Genomic DNA, 19,862 nt, shown 5'->3' with positions numbered 1-19,862 from the left:
TTGTTTTCCCAGCAGTGTGACAAAATACGTGACATTGCCACCTTAAAATGAAGGGGAGTCTATTTAGCTCATGGTTTTAGGGATTTCAATTCATCATGGTTGGAAACAATGAAAGGGCTGGTCACATGACAGACAGAAATCAAAGAGAATGCTGCAAGGGGCCAGAGTAAGATGCACCTTCTAAGGGTCTGCCACAAGCCCCTGTATTGGCTACTCGTTGTTAGGACCAGAAGGTCTCAGAGTGTAAGGGAGGAGTTTTTTTATTTTGGCTCTTCTTGATTCTGAGCTCATGGAGAGACCAGACATAAAGGTATAGAAAAGTGGCTTCTGACCACATGGCACTAGGCAGCATATCTAGGCTTTTTTTTTCCCCCACTAAGAGAAGAGTTTACATTGATTTCTCTCCTTGGTTCCCAACCTTTCCCATAGGACACGGTAGCACACATCTGCAGTTGCAGCTGTTGGGATGCTGAGTAGGCAGGATTGCTTTAGCCCGAGTCAGGCCTACGTGGACAACATAATGAGAGAACCTGTTTCAAACAAGCTAACAAAACCGTAACTCCGTAGTAAGTTTCTAAGCTATATCGACTCCAACTTGTCCAAACTGTATGGATATGGTTTATTATTAAAGATGTTTATTGAGGAGATGGCAGTACCCTTTAGAAGTTCCTGAAGATGCAGGAGGCAAAGGTAAATGTTTGCCTGACAACTTCCTAAAAATTAGTAAACTGAATAGAAAGCACATCTTTAAATAAGGAAACAGCTTCAAACATAAATTCTCGACTAAGTACTTTGTGTTTCCTGTGTAAAGTTACATGATATTGAAAGATTATTTCTATATCTCATCTATATCTATACATGACATCTAACCTCAGGACTAGGGAGATACCAGCTGAACTGGTTCAATTCCTAAGATAAAATATTTGTGCTTTGGAAAATGTTTTAGGATTTTATTTTATGAATATTCAGTGTTTTAAAAGAAATCTGGGGTTGGTAAACTTGAGCTTATAGGTCAGATCTATTTTATACCTATTTTTATAAGTAAGGCTGTATTAGAGCATAGCCTTGATTATGTGTTCTCTGTGGCTATGTAACAGGGTGTGTGATCCACAAATTTAAAATATTTACTGTCTAGCACTCTGCAAAATAAGTTTGAATGGCTATGAGATGGCTTAGTGTGGAAAAGTAGTTTTTCCAAGCTTGATCTTATTTAGACCTCCCAGAACTCATGGTGGAAGGAAAGAACCAAATCTTTCACGTTTTCTTCTGACTTTGCATCATGGCTCATGCACACCCACATACTAAATAATAATAAGTATAATAAGAATAGTCTGTTAACTCAAAGTAGATTATTTCTATAATAAAGTATATGAGGACTTATTTGAAATTTCCTTCCTTCCATATTAATTTTATTTACATTTAAGTCAAACTACAATTCTACTTGTGTGAGTGTGTCCCGCCCTATGTGAGATCAGTGGTTGAGCTGACCTCTGAAGGTATTTTCCTTCATTAATCTTCATGGGGTTTTTTGTTTGTTTGTTTTGTTTTGTTTTTTTAAGTGAAGTCTCTCAGTGAACCTGGAGCTGACTAATGAGTGCCCACGATCCTCCTGTTACTGGCTCTCAGTTCTGAGACTATGGGTGTGTCTTAGTCACTGTTCTACTACTGTGCAGAGACACCATGACCAAAGCAACTCTTTATTAAAAAGCATTAAATTGGGTTGCTTGCTTATAATTTCAGAGGTTAGTTAGTCCATTATCATGGTAGTTTGTAGGCAGACATGGTGCTGGAGATGTAGCTCAGAGTTCTACATCCAGATTCGGGGAGGAGGGTCAGAGAGAGAGTGTGAGAGTCTGTCTGGGCCTGACATAGGCTTTTGAAACCTTAAAACCCACCCCTAGTGACATTTCCTCCAGCAAGGCCACACCTCCTAATCTTTCTAATCCTTTCAAATAGTGCCACCACTCCTTAGTGACAAAGTGTTCAGATATATGAGCCTATGGGGCCATTCTTACTCAAACCATTATCCAGGTGTGAGCCCCAAACTTGACTCTTGTTTTTTAAACATTCGTGCTGAAGATCTGAGCCCAGATCCCCAGAATTGTATTGCAAACACTTAACTAAAGCCATATCCACAGTCCATCAAATTACAATTTTACCAATGCATGGCACTGACTCGAGGATATAACCAAATATAGGAATAGGAGAATGACGAGTCCTGGGATCATAACCAAGGGTCTCCTTTACAGGGTGCAACTCCATCAATGAAGGCTCTGCTTCCTAAGTATACATATTGGAAAGTGGGATTTTAACGTGATATAAGAGATAGGGAGATAGATATAAGCATTCAATCGCCATTTCATTACAGATTGATAGCTTTTATATGTGTAAAAATTCATAAGTATAAAAAGAAAATTATGATCAAAAACAGGTTATTTGGGGGGAAAAGTCAGGTTATCCAAAATGACATGATAACATTTATACCTGTCTTAGTTGGGTTTCCTGTTAGTGAGAGGAAACCTCGTGACAAAGCACCTGAGAAGTAAAGGGTTTATTCAGCTCACACTTCCACATCACGTTCATCATCAAAAGAAGTCAGGACAGGAACTCAGACAAGGTAGGAGGGGTGCTGCTTATTAGCTTGTTCATCGTAGCTTTCTCAGCCTGCTTTCTTATAGATCAAAGGCTCACCAGCATGGAATAGCAGCACTTATAAAGAGCCAGGCCCTCATCAGTCGCATCATTGAGAAAATTTCCTTCAGGCTTACCTACAGACTGACCTTATGGAGGCATTTTCTTAATCAAGACTCTGTCCTCTCAGATGACTTTAGCTGTCATCAAGTTGACATAAAACTATTCAGTACATTATCCAACAAATACTACTCTCTATTTGCTTTAATTCATTATTTCTTCAGAACCTCACCATGGCTCTAAGGAGCAATTCTGCATAGAGTGTGATGTGTGATATGTATTGCTTTTGTTTTCTAGTGGTGAAATAGATTGTGTTGAGTTAAATAGGTCTCAGTTATGAATAATTGGCAAATTTTTGTTTTGTTGAGATAGGATTTCTCTGTGTGTAGGACTGTCCTGAAACTTGCTCTGTAGACCAGGCTGGCCTCACACTCAACAGAAATCCACCGATTTCTGCCTCCTAAGTGCTGAGGTTAAAGGTGTGCACCACAACCATCTGGCTGCTTAGTGAATTTGAGACCAATATTCAGACTGGGTTTTTTGAACTTACATTTTTGTCTACTTAATATTTTAAGTACATTACATGCTTATTTAAATTCACATTTTTATCTGGTATGCATTGTACTCTACTTCAGAGAATATTCAAGTCAGAAAAGATAAGCTCCACAGTTCAGTGGAAATCACGTTTTCAGCGAGGGTTATGAAAATTGGAAATATTCTAATCCTGTTCTTCTGTCCCAAAGAATGTGGTGCCTGCCTCCACCTTCTGATTTTCTTCTTCCAAATCAATCGCTGGCCAGTGTTTACCAAGGTCCTCAGTTTAGTCTCGGGACTTTTACCTTCTTAAAAATTCTTGTGAGCAAGCAGTGTGGCATCTCCCTGCAGCTCAGCTTATTTAGGAAGCTGAGGCTAGAGGATCATTTGAACCCAGGAATTCAGAGACAGCCTGGAAAACTTAATGAGATCCTGTCCCTTCAAAAAAAAGTTTGTAAAATCGATAATCCAAAGAGTCTTTGTTTAAAATATATATATAACACTTTAGACAGTTAAGGATTTTTCAAGTTATTCAAAAGATTTTAAAAATAATTTTAAAATGTAGAACATAATTACTCTATAATTATATAATTGAACATGTTTGTCATAGGAATGGCATCTTTATTAAAAAAATAACTTTTGAAGCAAGCTTTAGCAGAAGTGTTTGGTATTGTGTGTTCTTTTCAAGCCTCTTAAGGTCTGGCCTAGCAAGGAGACAGCTATGTTTTGATATATGCTTTCCTCTGTCAGTATATGATACAAGTTGCATGAGTTCTGGAAAATTACAGTACATTCCATGAGAAAACACAGAGATCAGATGATCAGGGAGAAAATGTTTAGTGCCATTTGGTGCAGAGGACAGGTGTTTTGTTCTGAGAGGTGTGTTTTGTGCTGAGAGGTGTGTTTTGTGCAGGTTAGTGTGGAAACATTGCAGAACACTTGCTTTGCTGGTAACCATGTTGTCAGGAGACAAAGTTGTTACAGGTGGAAGACTGTGGTTCTGTGCTCACAGGTTTCCTGAGGGGCTTAAAGCCCACTCTCCTACACTGAGAGTAGACAGTGGCAAATGTTGAAATGGCTGAGTCTACACGATGCCCTGGAATTAATAAGATAAATAAGGGAAACACTATTTATAAAAAGAATTTATAGTAAATGAATTTCAATGTTGTGATCAACCCAGAGCCTTTGATATCAGACAACTGCTATTCCACCAAGCTATCCTCCTGCCTGCCCGCCCAGCCTCCATTTCTAATTTTTTAAATGAAACTTAGCAAGACCAAAAATATGTGTAAGATTCTATGACACATTTTGACAAAAGAAGAGCTAGAGAACCAGAGAGAATGCCGGAGGGGCCTCTGAAGAAATAACATTTGAGTTACATCTAGAAACGCTAAACAGAAGGGAAGCGGTAGAAACCAGCCCTTTAATCTAGAAGGTGGTTTCCAGTTTAAAGTGTTTACTGGGGGGGGGGGGGGGGGGGGGCGGAGCGGGGGGGGGGGGCGAGCTTTGGCTAGTACCTGTAATCCCAGCACACCAAAGTGGAAGCAAGAGGCTCAGGACTTCAAAGTGATTCTCACACAAAGCAAGTTTGAGGCATGTTTTAAAGCCTCCTTAGCTGGGTGGGAAGTGGCTGGAAGTCAAGGCAGCTCACGGAATTCCATATAGTCTTTTGTGTATAATGGTTCTCCTTACAAGTTGTCAGATTTACAATGGTGTGGAACTCATGACCCGATTCTCCCGAGCATATATGGTTAAAAGCTGCCCTCAGTTTAAGGCTGTTAATAATGTTAGTAAGTCCTTGTCTTAAGTGTACCTTGTAAGTTTGCTTTAACTAAGACGAGTTCTTAGGATTGGTTGGATTCTGACAATTGTCAGACCCTCCAGCTGCTACGTGGCCACATCGACTCATCAGAATCTCTTTGAGTGATTTAAGCAGACTGCATCTCTCCTTGTGAACCCAGCGTGCATCAAATTTAAGATCCTGAGCTATAGTGGGGTGAAGAGAAAGGAAAAGGGCTTAGTTGGGTGAGGTGCTGAGGAACATGCGTGGGAAAGAAGCTACCTGCGCACACTAACCCGCACAGCACATTTTGCGTTTGGGGGAGTGTGCACCTCAGGTCTTTCAGAAGAGACTCAACGCACCGCGTGGGAATCCGGGCAAGCATCCTCCAAAGTCAAAGCGAGTAACGTGCAGCGAGGGGCGGGGCCGGTTTCCACGGAAGGCTCCGCCCCCACTGTGCGGCACAGACGCAGTGGCTACTGGGCGGGGGGTGGGCCTCCGTGACGTCAGAACGCCTCTCTACTTACAGCCTCCCGGCTCCGGAGTCCCAAGCGGGCCGGGGCGGGGCGTCTGGCCAGCCAGCTGAGTTCTTCCGGCTGACCGCGCCAGTTTGAATGAAAGCTCCGCAAGATGGCGGCGGCCAGGGCCAAGGCACGGGGCGGTGAGGCTGGAGAGAAGTGTTACCGGGCTCCAGGTCCGCCCCGGAGGCCCAAGCCCAGGCGAACGAGGAGACGCCGCCGCGCGGACACCGTGACGCCGCGACGCTCGCGCAGGAGACGCGCCGGCTCCAACCGAGCGAGGTCCAGAGCTCCGCGGGCCGCGGTCTTGGGCGACGAGTGTGCACGAGGTGACTTATTCAAGGGTGAGCAGGAAAGCACACGCGCTGCCGCGGTAGCGGTCGCCACCTCTGAGCCGGGGGGCTGGGGGGTAGCGGGGCTGGAGAAAGGGAACCCTTGGTGCTTGCGTTCGAGCGGGCCTGGCATCGTTGTGAAGCTTCTGCACACACGACCCTGAGCTCCTGGAAACTTTGGGGGACCGGCTGGAACTTGTGGGTTATTTCTGAGGATGCTGAAGTCGGGGGCACGCAGTGCGCGTGCGTGCGCTCGACTTGCGCGCCCTTTGAAAGTCTGGGTTGTGTAAAGCCTTCTGGAATGAAAAGGCTGTTCTCCAGCTCTTGCCTCCGCTCCACTCAGATGGTGACACTTTATTATTCCCGTAACTCTGCTTCCCTGAAGCGTGGTGTGGGTGGGCTGGTGGAATGATTTGTATAAGTGGGATGTTATAAAATAATCTGGACAGTGAGGCGTTTTCCTTCCATTATAGGCTGTGGGGTTTTGTAAACCAAGTGTTGACAATTTTTAATATTCCCAGATGCTCAAAAATGTAGTATTTCTGTTGCGAGGGGAGGTGCTTTGTGATTACACATAACGCTTCGTTATGACGTTTTCATACGAATATATATGTACGTTGATCATATTCAACACCACCCTCCATTATAAGGTTGTGTTTTTAGATTCTGGGCTAGGGGTTTAAAAAAAAAACAGCTCACACCTTGGTTACATAAACAAGAGGACTCTCTTTTGCCGGTGATTAGTATAAGGAGATTAGCATTAGACAAAACAGCCTTAAGATTTTAAGAAGCTATTTATGAGACCTTTTTACAGCTTTCTCGCCCCCCCCCCCCCCCCCAGAGAACCACACCTAAGCAAATCAATGTCTTCTGGCAAATTTGAGGGAAAGTCCCAAGGACAAGGAAGGATTGTGGGAATATTAGAGCGGTTATGGTCTCCCTTCCTGGAAATTTACCTCTAAACGTTTGTGCCCATACCCCTTTGGAGAACTCCTAAATACAGCTTGGTGGGTTACAGATACATTTTCTTTGGTCACCTCCGTTTTCAACAAACCTCACTTTTTTTTTTTCAGTGAATCTCATACATAAAAAGATTGGGACGTTCTCGAAGTTGTATAGCTAGGTGGCCCACCAACGGGTATTTATCCTGATATTAGCCATGTAGTGAAGTTTGTAACATTTTTCTAGACGTCAGTTACGTAATTATATTTTAAAATTCAGGATGGAGTGCAGTTCTTTCTAGCCTCTGTATGGTTATCGTTTAGTAAGTCTGATTTCCAAGTCTGGCTTATGGATTATTTCTATTGTGCATTGTGGTTTTAGCTGCTGGCTTGGAAACTGTAATGAATGATCTCCCTGTGTTCTTCATTTAGAGTAGAATTCTCTGTTAGACCTGCTGAAAATACATTTCACCATGCACAAAAGAAATGAAACTGAAATTTCTTGCCATTTTCCAAAAATGGGAAAAGTAGGATATAGATTTTTAACTACAAAACTATATTTCAGATTTAAATTCTTATTGTCGGATTAAAAGAAGCCAAGTTATTTTTAAATTGTGACCATTTTAGAATATATTTTAGATAAGTTATATTTTATTAAAACAGTTATATTCTATGTAGAATAAAGTGGAACAGTAAAAAAAATTACTTCTTTTTACCTTCGCATTTATATGTAACCCTAAGAAAGTTTAGATGTGAAATATCTTAGTCAAGCAAGAATTAGGTATTGTGGGTAAAAGTGGGATAGATGTCCACAGGAAAATAAACCAATTCACCAAAACCAGTTCTTTAGCCTGTAACTTTTTTCTTAAACACACATATGTAGCTTGTTGTCATATGTGTTCCTAGACTATAAAATTGTCAGTTGAGAGGGTTTTAAGTTTTTGTTTCAGCCTAGTAGCTATTTTATTGGTAAAGAATTCTATTTTCTTATTGTAGCCTGGTGTGTGCCTTGCCTAGTTTCACTTGATACTCTCCAGGAATTATGTAGAAAAGAAAAGCTCACATGTAAATCGATTGGAATCACCAAAAGGAATCTAAACAATTTTGAGGTGGAGTACTTGTGTGACTACAAGGTAGCAAAGGTAAGGCAATGTCTAGCCCCTCGGCAGAGACCTGTTCACACTGCAGTGTTTGCTGTTTCTCTAACGTGAAAAGAGCCTTCAAAATAAGCAAAGCTCTTCTTAATGTTTAAGGTTGTAAGTCATAGACTTGTGTGCACTGTCAACACTGAAGCGTCCAATGCTCTTGCATTAGAATGTTCAGGGTGTTTATATCCTTCTGCATTCAACTCTTGACTGTTTCCATACGGGTTAATTACCAGAGCAAATGTGTGATGTCAGATTGGCTTGTCCTGTAATTCATGTTGCTCCTGGATCATATTTTCCATATCGCCTGGAAAAAGGCAACTGTAGAATTATTGAATGCCCTCCAGGAGCAGCATGTGAATTCTGCCATCCTGACAGCTTGGGGTGCTATAGGCTGCGGTCTGATAAAATGGACTGACTTTCATAGGCATTTCAAGACCTTGTTTGAGCAAATGAGTTGTTCTAAGGGGCCATTTTATCTAAACCCTATAGTTGTATTATCCATAATCTATTTACTTGCAGCCTTACTCTGAGAACCGGCCATTAATCTCAATTCTTGCTGATAAATAATCATGAGTCCTGTTTAAATTATATGATTTCTGTCTTCCATCTCTGCAGAGCCCTTCATTTAAGTCAGTTTCTTGCTTTGAATGCTATCTTCTGTGGTAGGCACAGCCTTGCCTTCCTCAGCACAGAGATCTTGGTCTAGCATCTCTCCCAACAGTCTCAGCTTCCTGCTCCAAAAAGAGCCTAATTGTGTGCCATCTTGGTTTACAAGCCCGAGACTGAGCAGTCCAGCCTAGATTATCATCTGATCATAGGTATTAACGCCATTAAAAAAAAAAAAAAAAAAAAAAAAAAAAAACTTCTAAGCTGTGCCTGCTGGACCTGGGAGACCTGGAATCCCAGCTACTAAGTGAGGTTAAATAGGAAGCTCACAGGTTCAAGCCCATCTTGGGTAACCTAGACTCCTTAAAACTTTTTTTTTTTTAAGTTTTTAAAGGAAACTACAGCTCAGTGTCAGATCCCAGCAAGCATAAAGCCCCCAAAATGCCCTCAGTTCACACACACACACACAAATACCCAGCAAAACCCCAAATTTCTCCTATTCTCATTTCTACTTGACAGGAACTTTCCCTTTTGCTCTGTTTTCTTATTTTCATCAGTGGTTTTCCCAATGACTATTACTATTTTGGATCTCTCCCATATTTATCGGAAGGCACCACTGCCGTTCATGAATGTAAGCCTTTAATATTCAGTTTACCACCATCACTAGTTATCTCTGTTTTGAGTCTCTCAAAGGAGTCACTCTTTTCTCACTGTCCCCTTCCTCAGGACTTTGCCTACACCTGTAGTTTCTGTTTAATTAATTTAGACAAGGGCTTTCCATGTAGTCCCAGGCTGACCTTGAACTCACAGCCATCATGTAATTAATAACCTCTTCAGTGCTAGGACTGTTTGCATAATTATATTTCCAGCATGGTGCCTTTTTAATACTAAGCTCTTTCTCACTGTTTGTGACAGTCAATAAACTGTATTTACATCTTCTCTGACCCTTGGATATCTTCCTTTGGCCTCCCTTCTCTACTTGCACAGCTATTCTTTTCCCTTCTAATTTATTTAAAAATAATTTTTATTGAGATACAATTTGCTTAAAAGTATACAGTTCAAATCTTAGTATACTCAAAGAGTCAGCCAACTTTAGAACATTCTTTCAGTACTCTAAACAGAATCTCCAAAACTAACCATCGCCAGCCAAATTTCAAGTAGTCACCCTAAAAAACTACCAAGTCCTCTTTTGTGTGTCTGTAGAGTTCTGGGAGCCTTCCTCCAGCTCTGTGCTACCCCGCTTCACTCTGCCTTTGAGACCTGTCTCTAGTTGAACCCTGAGCTAGACTGCTGGACAGCAGATCTCAGCAATCCTCCTGTCTCTGCCTCCAAACAGCACTAGGATTACTGGTGCGTGTGGCTTTCCCTGGCTTTTTAAAGTTCTGGGACTGGAACTTGGGTCCTCACTGTTCTGAAGCAAGTGTTCTTCCACAGTGTGCGTCTCGTCCCTGACATCCTCATTGTATGTACAGAGAATAATACCTGTTTCTTAGTTACTGGCTTCCCTTCCTGTAAATGATGGAGCATGTACTGGGCAAGTGCCCTACCACTGAGTTATATCCCCTCGCCCTTTAGTTTTTATTTTGAAATGAAGCCTTGCTAAAGTAGCCTAGGTTGGCCTTGAGCTCACTCTGAAGCCCAGGAAAGTCTTGAACTTGGAATCCCCCTCACTTTAGTCACCTGAGGAGCTGAGATTACAAGTCTGGACAACTGGACTCACCCTTGGAATATTTTTTTTCCTTTTGGTTTTTCAAGACAGGGTTTTTCTGGGTAGCCTTTGCTATCCTAGAAGTCACTCTGTAGATCATGCTGGCCTTGAACTCACAGAGATCCTCTATGAAATCTGCCTCTGGTTTCAGAGTGCTGGGATTAAAGGTATGTGCCTGGTCTAGAATAATGTTTTAAGACTCATCTCTCTGGTAGTGTAAGATCATATTTCTTTTTTTTCTGCTGCCAGATATGTTTAGTTCTGTTGAGGCATTGCATTTATCATGGAACAGACAAACTTGAGTTGTTTCCATCTGGGGGTGTTATAAACAACGCTGTTATGATGTTAATATGCAAGATTCTGTACAGACATAGTTTCATTTCTCTTGGAGTGGAGTTGCTAGGTCCTAAGATTTTTGACTCTTTAGGGAGCTGCCATCCTTTTCCAGAGCTCTGCATCCTTTTGCTTCCACACCAGCAGGGTATGAGGCTTAGTTTCTCTGGAGCTGTTGTGAGAAGTGCATCTTGTTGTGGCTTTTATTTACAGTTTTCTGGAAGTTGTCCAACATCTTTTTTATCATTCATTTACTGGACATTTATATCTGTGTGGTGAACCAATTATTCAGATCCTTTGCTCATTCTAAAAATACTTTTCATATATTTATATTGTGTGTGTGAGGGTGTGAGTGCTTCTGTGAGCACATGTGGAAGCTACAGAAAGACTGTCCATCTTAGCCTTATATCCTCTAGGACAGGATCTCTCACTGAGCCAGATGCATTTCATTTAGGTTATGTTGACTGGCCACTGCGCTCCCAGAATCTGCCTGTCTGTCCTTCCAAACCTAGAGTTACTGTATGTAGGGTTCAGAGGACAACTTTGAGTTGGTTCTCTCCTTGCACCATATGTGGACTGGAGATCAAACTCAGGTTGTCAGGCCTGGAGTAGGTGTGCCTTGACCTACTAAGGCATCTATCTTCCTGCTCTGACCTTTTGGTTTTTTTAAGATGCTGTGTTGCTGCTGGAACTTGTGAGCTCAAATAATCCCCACACCTTTATCTCTGGAGTAGCTGAGACTATACATGTGAACTATTACACCCTACTGAGGAAGAATTTAAAACCCTTTTGTGTTGCTGGGAATGGAACCCAGGGCCTTGGATATATGTTGGGCAAGCGTTCTACTATGTTACCCTGCCCCAGCAACCAGACTAAGAATAGCTTTTTTAAATGGAAGATTGAACCTCTGTGAGGGAACAGGGGAATTTGCAACAATTTGTAAGCAAAGCACAATAGAGCAGTAAGTGATTCTGTGGGTTTTTTGTTTTTATAAAATAAACCTTATGTTTTCATCATGGAGGACAGATTGGAAAATTACCAGTTTGGAGGCAGGAAACCATTGGAAGATTAGTATGATAATCCAGATAAGAACTTCGCACCAAAAGTAACTAATCTTTTATGATGGAGATGGGTAGGAAGAAGCCCATCACTAATAAAACTTGTTGAAGGACTAGATTAGAGAGAAAGAATGAAGATAGTCTACCTGCTTTTCAGCTCCTGTCAGAAGGTAGATAAGTCACCTTGATGAGTCACACCGCAAGAGTCTGTTTAGGAAAGAGGTGAATTCCTGAGCTCCTGTTGGGCATCAGGCGACTGTTGACTATATGAGCAGCAGGGAGTCATCATCACTGAGGTGAGAAGGCTGCCCAGAAAGTATTAGAGCTGGAATCTCAGTTACCTAGAGTTAACAGAAGAGTGGCCTGTATGACATATGGCTTTATAGTAATTCTCATATTCTCAAAAAAAGAGAAACAAGTATCTAATACAAGAAGTGTTTAAAAAATCTAAATACATGTTCAATCACTTTGATATTTATTTCGTGTGCATTCGTGTCTTGCCTGTATGTATGTCTATGTGACAGCGTTGCAACTGGAGTTTCAGTTGTGAACTACTATGTGGGTGCTAAGAATTGAACCCAGGTCCTCTGGAAGAACAGCCAGTGCTCTTAACCACTGAGCCCTCCATCCCCCACCCCTCACACACTTTGATATTTCAAAAAACATTTCTGGGCTTTACGTTAGGGCCTATGGATATGTGCTAGCTATTCTAAGATAAAGAACTAATTACTGAAAGACATCACTTTAGAATTTACTCATGAACACGAACTCCTTTTAAATAGGACCCTTGCAATGGCATCTGCTGACCCACTGTGTACAAAAAGGTTTCAGAAACCATGTTGGCCAGTAACTAGGTGATAAAAAGTGGGTCTTTGCTGTGCTTCATGCCTGCTACTAAACTGCTCATAGCTTTTACTTGCCAGTGTTCTCTAGACTATTAATGACTTGTAGAAACATGGTGTGCAGTGCAATGCACATTTCTTGGTAACCACATAGTACCAATTACATGATAGTAATTGGTTTCAGGAATTGATTCAGTATCTGTAAAATATTTCAAAATACAGTCATTTTTAAACGTAAAGGTATTTTGCCCCTCCCAATCTACTTTCTTGAAACTCAGTGCAATATTTACACAAAAAGTCTATCATTTGAGAGTAGCTACATTCCAGGTACTCACTAGCTACCTGTAGCTAGCAGGGACTTACCAGCTTATCTTTGGAACATCTAAGGGATGCTTGGCCATGACAATGAGGGTTTAAGTTTTCATGTCCAGTGAGCATTACAGCCTTTAGAGAATGCTTGCAGCTATGCTAGCCATAAGAGCTACTAGCCTAATGTTTGCTCTGGGACCGCCTGTTTCCATGACCAAGGTAAATACTTTGACCTATTTGATAAAACAGTTTCAGTGCCTCTATCTTTCCCTGGATAGGACTCATTGGCCTGTTGTCCGTTGTTACAGTTCAGTAAATCTGTGTTTCACATAGCATACAAAAGTTTGTTTTGTATGACTCATACTTCTCTCTTAGAAACTTCTGACTCTGTGCAGTTTAAATTGTGAGAAGTGCCATTATAGAGACTGTCATAATCTGATGAGTGCTTTCTTTTCTATTTTAAGGGTGTGGAATATTATCTTGTAAAATGGAAAGGATGGCCAGAGTCTACAAATACCTGGGAGCCCTTGAGAAACCTCAGGTGCCCACAGCTCCTGCAGCAGTTCTATGATGACAAGAGTACTTACTTAAGGAAATGCAAGGCCATCCCTTCAAAAAACAATAACAGATCCTTGTGGCCTGCAGTTGCTGAGTATATTGTACAGAAGGCTAAGCAAAGAATAGCTCTGCAGAGATGGCAAGATTACCTCAACAGAACAAAGAACCACAAAGGGATGATATTTGTTGAGAATACTGTGGACTTGGAGGGCCCACCTTCAGACTTCTACTACATTAACGAATACAGGCCAGCTCCTGGGATCAGCTTGAACAGTGAGGCTACCTTCGGATGCTCGTGTACAGACTGCTTCTTTGAGAAGTGTTGTCCTGCTGAGGCTGGAGTTGTCTTGGCTTATAATAAGAACCAACAGATTAAAATCCAGCCGGGCACTCCCATCTACGAATGCAACTCAAGGTGCCGATGTGGACCTGATTGTCCCAATAGGATTGTACAGAAAGGCACACAATATTCACTGTGCATCTTTAGAACTAGCAATGGCTGTGGCTGGGGTGTAAAGACCCTTGTGAAGATTAAAAGAATGAGTTTTGTCATGGAATATGTTGGAGAGGTACATTAAATTTAACCTACGCATATGAGCTTTATCCTTTCCTTCTAACTTACCAATGTAAATACTTGACATGTTTTGATGTTTTATCATTTACAGATATGCAGAAATTCATTTTAAGGTTTAGGAGAAAGGTTTATTGGCATAGTTAGAAGTGTAGAACTTTATGTGAAAAAATAAATAATATAAATTAATAGTTATCATTCATAGCCACTGACCAAAGTATATATTTTTTTTACTTAAAATATAATTTTAAAATATAACAACTATATTTACACAAAAGTCCCAAGAAGGAAGTCATACATGCTACCTACATACATGATACCCACACACATGCTACCTTCATACTGAAACTTTAAAGTTACATTTATTTCATTATTTGGCCCAATATGACAATTTTTTTTCCTATTTCATATCAGCATGATGGGCATTACCAAGTAAAACATGCTTTGTAGATATTGTAAAATATGTATAAAAGCATTTATTATTATATCAATAACCACCAATATCTGGCCACGTAGAGCTGCGTGCAAACTATCTTTTGATTACAAATACTAGCATATTTACTTTAATAGATATTAAGGTAGTGCTCATCATAGGACACAACTAAACATCTTAGTACATTAACTTTTTAATCTTCAGCTCTGTGAAAGAGCAGTTATCTCTGTTATTACAAATAAAGAAACTGAGGCACAGAGACTTAGCTTAACTACAGATTTAGTTGATATGTGTCACTTGACCACTGTTGGAGTCTTCTGGTAATCAGGCTGTAGTCAGAAGAACAGAACTGCAGGTAATGTGCCGACAGGGATGGAACCAAGCCAGCCTGCTGCACTCTCCTGCTGCATTACAGCCCCAGCCCCTGGGCTAGGAGTTTTGGGCTGAAGCATTTCCTGACTGTCTTCTGAAAAGTGAAGCTTTCCAAATAGTTGGCTGCATAGTGACACTGTGTCTCTTGTAACCAGTCTCCATTTGTTATTGCTCACAGATTCAACAATTAGCCTTTTTAGAGAAGTGGTTCTCAACTTGTGTGTAGGCTGTTACCCCTTTAGGAACTGAGCAAACCTTCCAGGGGGTCACATACCAAGGATCCTGCACATCAGATATTTACACTACAATTCATAACAGTAGCAAAATTAGTTATGGAGTAGCAACAAAAATAATTTAATAGTCAGAGGTCACTGTAGCATAAGGAACTGTATTAAAGGGTTGTAGCATTAGGAAGGTTGAGCATATTGAGAGTACAGACTCTTGTAAAGGTAGTCTTCCATTCATCTCTGTCCTGTATAGCATAGGCAAATAGCTTCTTACACAGCCTGATTATGAAGTACCGTATTCCAACTTACCTCAAATTATACTTCTAATATATTATCACTTTCCCTCATTTTTAATACATTTTCCCATAAATCTTTTATTATTTAAATGTTTAAATAGTAGATAGATAATATATGATAAATAGATTAAAAAATACTTGAATTTCTTTTTAAATATTTGAATCAGTGTTAATAGCTTACTGTTTCTGTGGTTCCACAGTACTTCACACTGTTGTGTAGTTTTGCAGAACACAGTGTTAGCTGTAGTCCTTCTCAAGAGGCTGAGGTAGGAAGATGTCTGAGGCCAGAAGTTGGAGAGATCCTGTCATCAAAGAGACACTATAAAGCTATAGTTGTCCTGCTCTGTTTGTTATGTTTCTCCTTAGGTCATCACAAGCGAAGAGGCCGAGAGACGGGGACAGCTCTATGACAACAAAGGGATCACCTACCTTTTTGATCTGGACTATGAGTCTGATGAGTTCACAGTGGATGCGGCTCGATATGGAAATGTATCTCATTTTGTGAATCATAGTGTAAGGAACACTTAACTTAGAGATAAGACGGTTCAAATTAGTGCTGTTTGGATGATTTATTTCCTTAACTGAAGGATAATCACTTTTACACAGCCGTTCATGGTAGTTTAGTATAAGGGCTTCTGTTAAATCATATTACTGTAATATGAACATACATATTGAGGAATTGGGCAATAACTATGCTCTGTAACTGTCTTTGTATCTCAGTTAATTTAAACTTCCTAGTAACTTTATAGGGCAAATGGATAACTTCATAGCAGAAAGAGGAGATTAATAAGCAAGGGAGTTAGGTGCTTTAAGAATATTAACAAACTCATCTTAACGACATTAATACAAACATTTAAAATTTATAGCGGTCCTTCACCTTGTCCACACTCCACTTTCCACACTTTCAGTTACCTACTTAGCTGTGGTCCATACTCGGTGGAAGTTTCTAGAAATAATTCATTCTAAGTTGTTTGCTATTCTGCTTAGAATTGAAGTCTCCTACTGTAGACATGACCCATCCATAGTGTGTACACAGTATACGCTACCTGACACTCACTTAGCAAGCCTCTGGATTGTCACGTTAGCCATCATAGTGCTACATGCACTCAGGTGTCCCTGTTTTACTCAGTGACTGTCCAGAAGCACAAGATGAGTAGTTTCCGGTAAGTTACAAGGCGAATGAATGTACAATAAGATATTTCGTAGAGACAGACCTTTGTCAGTAGTTAATCTCTTACTGTGTCTGAAGTAAAGTTAACGTACTGTAAGTGTATATGTGTAGAACAAAACCCTAGCACATGAAAAGGGCTTGGTCTTCTGGACAGTTCCAAGCATCTACTGAGGGTCTTGGACAATCCTCCCATAGATACAGCTTAAAAGTAACAGGGCTGGGTTGTTTGGTTTGTTTGATTTTGTTTTTAATGTCATTATATTGACGTTTTAAAGTAAAAGTTAAGGATTTCTAAATCATTTGGGCATTAGGGTTATTTCCCTAAATTATTAATTAATCTTTAATTTTTAGTTGATGTTTGAAGAACTCATATTTGCAGTCTTTTTAAAGATTGTGTGTGTGTGTGTGTCTGTGTGTGTGTGTGTGTGTGTGTGTGTGTGTAGAGAGAGAGAGTAACTATCTTAAACTAAAGTTGGCACTGTGGAACTCAGATTTTATAATGTATAGTTTCATCATTCAGGTACCAGGCAATAAGGCCAGGAGGTCAGTACTGTTGCCATTTTATACCTATGTGACCAGTAATGGAATATAGCTTTGAGGTATGCCACAAGCTGATCTTAGAAGATGTAGCCAAGTTAAACGGTCTGGTAGATTGTTTACCAAAGGTTGTATGAGAGTCCCAGTGAAACGTGAGAGAATGTTAGTATTCCCTCTTTGGTTGTGTGATTTGTTTAAATGTTTGTTTTAAATAATTTTTTCATAATAAGTTTGAGAATTGGCCATTCTTCTGTATCCCAGGGGATTAGTTCCAGGACCTTCTGTAGATGTCAACATTCTTACAAGTTCCTTATGTTAAATTTGAGACATAATAGCCCACATATCCTCTTTTACACTTTAAGTCATCTGTAGATTACTTCTAATGCCTGATAGAACATAAAGTTATACTGTGTTGTTTAGGACTTAGGACAGGAACACTCAGTCTCTACATGGTCAGGACTTTGGTGTGGTTTTCTTTTCAATAAATACTTTTATAATCTATAGTTAGTTGACTCTGCAATTGGTTGAGTCCAGATGTGGGACCCTTGAAATGTAGGTCAGCTCTACTGCCCAACTCAGACATTATCCTACCTGGCGTGACTTGTTAGATCTTCTTGCATATGTGTAGTTCCGTGTTCCTGAGATATTGAACAATTCCAAATAAAAGTTTAGGTAATGAAATTATGTGGTATCAACTTTGAGTTCCATGGTGCTGGTTTTACTTTAAAATAATTACTTTAGCTAGGTGGTGACAGCTGTTGCATAACTTTAATTCCAGCACTTGGGAGGCAGAGGCAGGTAGATCTCTGTGAGTTTGAGACCAGCCTGGTCTCAACAGAATGAGTTCCAGGATAGCACAAGGGGTACACAGAGAAACCCTGTCTCCAAAAACAAAAATTACTCTATTTAAAGTATATACACACACCTTATTGAAATGGTTACAGGTAAAATGCCCATTTTATAAATGGAAATGGGATTAAAATTCTCTAGGAATAAAAAAATGAAACAAAATCTCATTAATTGTGGAAGCAAACATATTGGATATCTGACTTTTTGTATCTTTTGATTCTTTATGAATGATTAACATCTTATATATGAAAACTGTATTTTGACAGTATGTGGGCAGTTAACAATTGTATACGGTAATGGCACCTTCCTAGCAGTTTTACTTGAACAGTTTTATTGTTCTCTTTTAGTGTGACCCAAATCTCCAGGTGTTTAGTGTTTTCATCGATAACCTTGATACTCGGCTTCCCAGGATAGCATTGTTCTCTACAAGAACCATAAATGCTGGAGAAGAGCTGACTTTTGACTATCAAATGAAAGGTATGGTTTTATGAATGATCTTCCTGGTGTTGGTTTCAGTATGACAGTGCAGACAAGTCTTTGAACCATGGACCAAACTAACATTGAAGATGAAAGAAATCAGTACAGGGGAGGATCATCCAAACAAATTATATGTGCAGATAATGAACCACACTATGCTGTACTCATTTAAAAATCTTTTTAAAAATGAAAAAAATTGTGGGAGGAAGACTTAGTCATCTTAAGGCCCAGAGCCCATCCAACAACTAAGGCCAGTACTCAGTCTTTCTCCCAAGTCATCACAGCCTGACTTTTTAGGACTTCCATTTTTGGAAGCTTGCCTTATCATAACACTAATAATAATATAGACTACAGTTTTAAAACTTTTACTAAAAGAGATATAGACAGGTTTAGAAGTATCTCAATCACATGAATTCTATTCCTTCTTGAATCTGGCTTTTTAAAGTGCTGAATTCTGTCGGCTGTATTGTGATTGTGAATATCTTCTATGTGCTTTACCTGCCTTTACTACTTGGCCTCGCTGTGGCCTCTTAGTGATGTGTAAAAAGAGTGCTGTGCATTGGACTTTCTCAATATATGTCATTATGGCAGGCATTCTTACTAGTGTATGTCATCTTTCAAGATAGTTCAGAACGGAATGTCTCAGGATGTTCACAGAAGTACAGAACTATTTCCTTGGGAGTTCACCAATGCCTTGAGAAAGTAAACACTCTGCAGCCCTGGCTGTAGACCTCCTCTGTAGGCCAGGCCAGCCTGAGACTCAGATGCACCTGCCTGCACCTCCCAAGTGCTGAGATAAAGGTAAAGATTTTATGTGTGTCCATGTGACTGCCAGCACCATGGAGGCCAGAAGCTGGACTTTGAGGCAGTTGTGAGGTGCCTGATGTGAATGCTGGCAGTGAATTCTGGTCCTCTAAAAGTCACAGACCACTCTACCTGACAAGCCGTCTTCTCACCCGTTCTCAGATATCTGTTTCTCTTCCTGTGTTTTCAGGTTCTGGAGAACTATCTTCTGACTCTATTGACCACAGCCCTGCCAATAAAAGGGTCAGAACCCAATGCAAATGTGGAGCCGAGACTTGCAGAGGTTACCTCAACTGAAATTTCAGGAAATGGAGCTCATGATACTTGTTTTTTATTTTTGTTTTTCTTCTAATAACTGAAAAAGTATTTGGGACTGCTTTCTATTACCTATGTATTGCATTATATGATGTTAATGTACAATTCATGGCTCAAGATATTGGCCAAGTATATCACTATTGATTCTGAAAGGGACTGAAGGGCCACATAAACAGTAGATATTGGTGGTTACATGGAAAGTGAACGATGTATAAATTATTTGCTCACTCAAGAAGTCAGAATTAGTGTTTGAAAAGTGAGTCAACAACAGTTATGAAGCCTTTTATCTTGACTCAGAGATAATCCAATTTAGGCAAATGTACAAATTTTATTTTTTTACTATATTATTTCTATTTAATACTCACTGATCTTGTATCTAAGACAAATAAGTGATGCTGAATTTTTTACTATATTTTCTACTTTTAAATTACAACATTGGCATCTTAATAATA

At 40.1% G+C, this 19,862-nt stretch overlaps 2 protein-coding genes across 4 annotated transcripts in view; one reads left to right on the top strand and one right to left on the bottom strand.

Annotated features, from left to right (window-relative positions):
• Positions 1-5,635: 5,635 nt before the first annotated feature.
• Positions 5,636-19,510, top strand: SUV39H2 (SUV39H2 histone lysine methyltransferase; the record flags this gene model as incomplete). Of its 3 annotated transcripts, none has more annotated exons than XM_080917557.1 (6): positions 5,636-5,666; positions 7,793-7,938; positions 13,265-13,402; positions 15,624-15,770; positions 18,162-18,291; positions 19,286-19,510. In XM_080917557.1, the coding sequence occupies 6 exons, from the start codon at positions 5,636-5,638 to the stop codon at positions 19,390-19,392; spliced, it is 699 nt and encodes a 232-aa protein (XP_080773683.1). In that variant the 3' UTR covers positions 19,393-19,510. The 3 variants fall into 3 exon arrangements, with proteins under 3 accessions (XP_080773683.1, XP_080773682.1, XP_080773681.1); XM_080917556.1 differs by having other exon boundaries at positions 13,265-13,927; XM_080917555.1 differs by having other exon boundaries at positions 5,636-5,867; positions 13,265-13,927.
• The window catches only part of DCLRE1C (DNA cross-link repair 1C), a gene marked incomplete at both ends in the record, with an annotated part of 32,021 nt that continues 31,468 nt past the window's right edge, over positions 19,310-19,862 (bottom strand). Inside the window, one exon of the mRNA XM_080917554.1 lies at positions 19,310-19,324. Within this exon, the coding sequence (XP_080773680.1) occupies positions 19,310-19,324 (15 nt within the window). The remainder of the gene's footprint in view (positions 19,325-19,862) is intronic.

Source organism: Micromys minutus (assembly GCF_963924665.1).
Source record: "Micromys minutus genome assembly, chromosome: 6".
Lineage (NCBI taxonomy): Eukaryota > Metazoa > Chordata > Mammalia > Rodentia > Muridae > Micromys > Micromys minutus.
The sequence above is the reverse complement of the archived record's forward strand: the minus strand, read 5'-3'. Positions and strand labels throughout refer to the sequence as shown.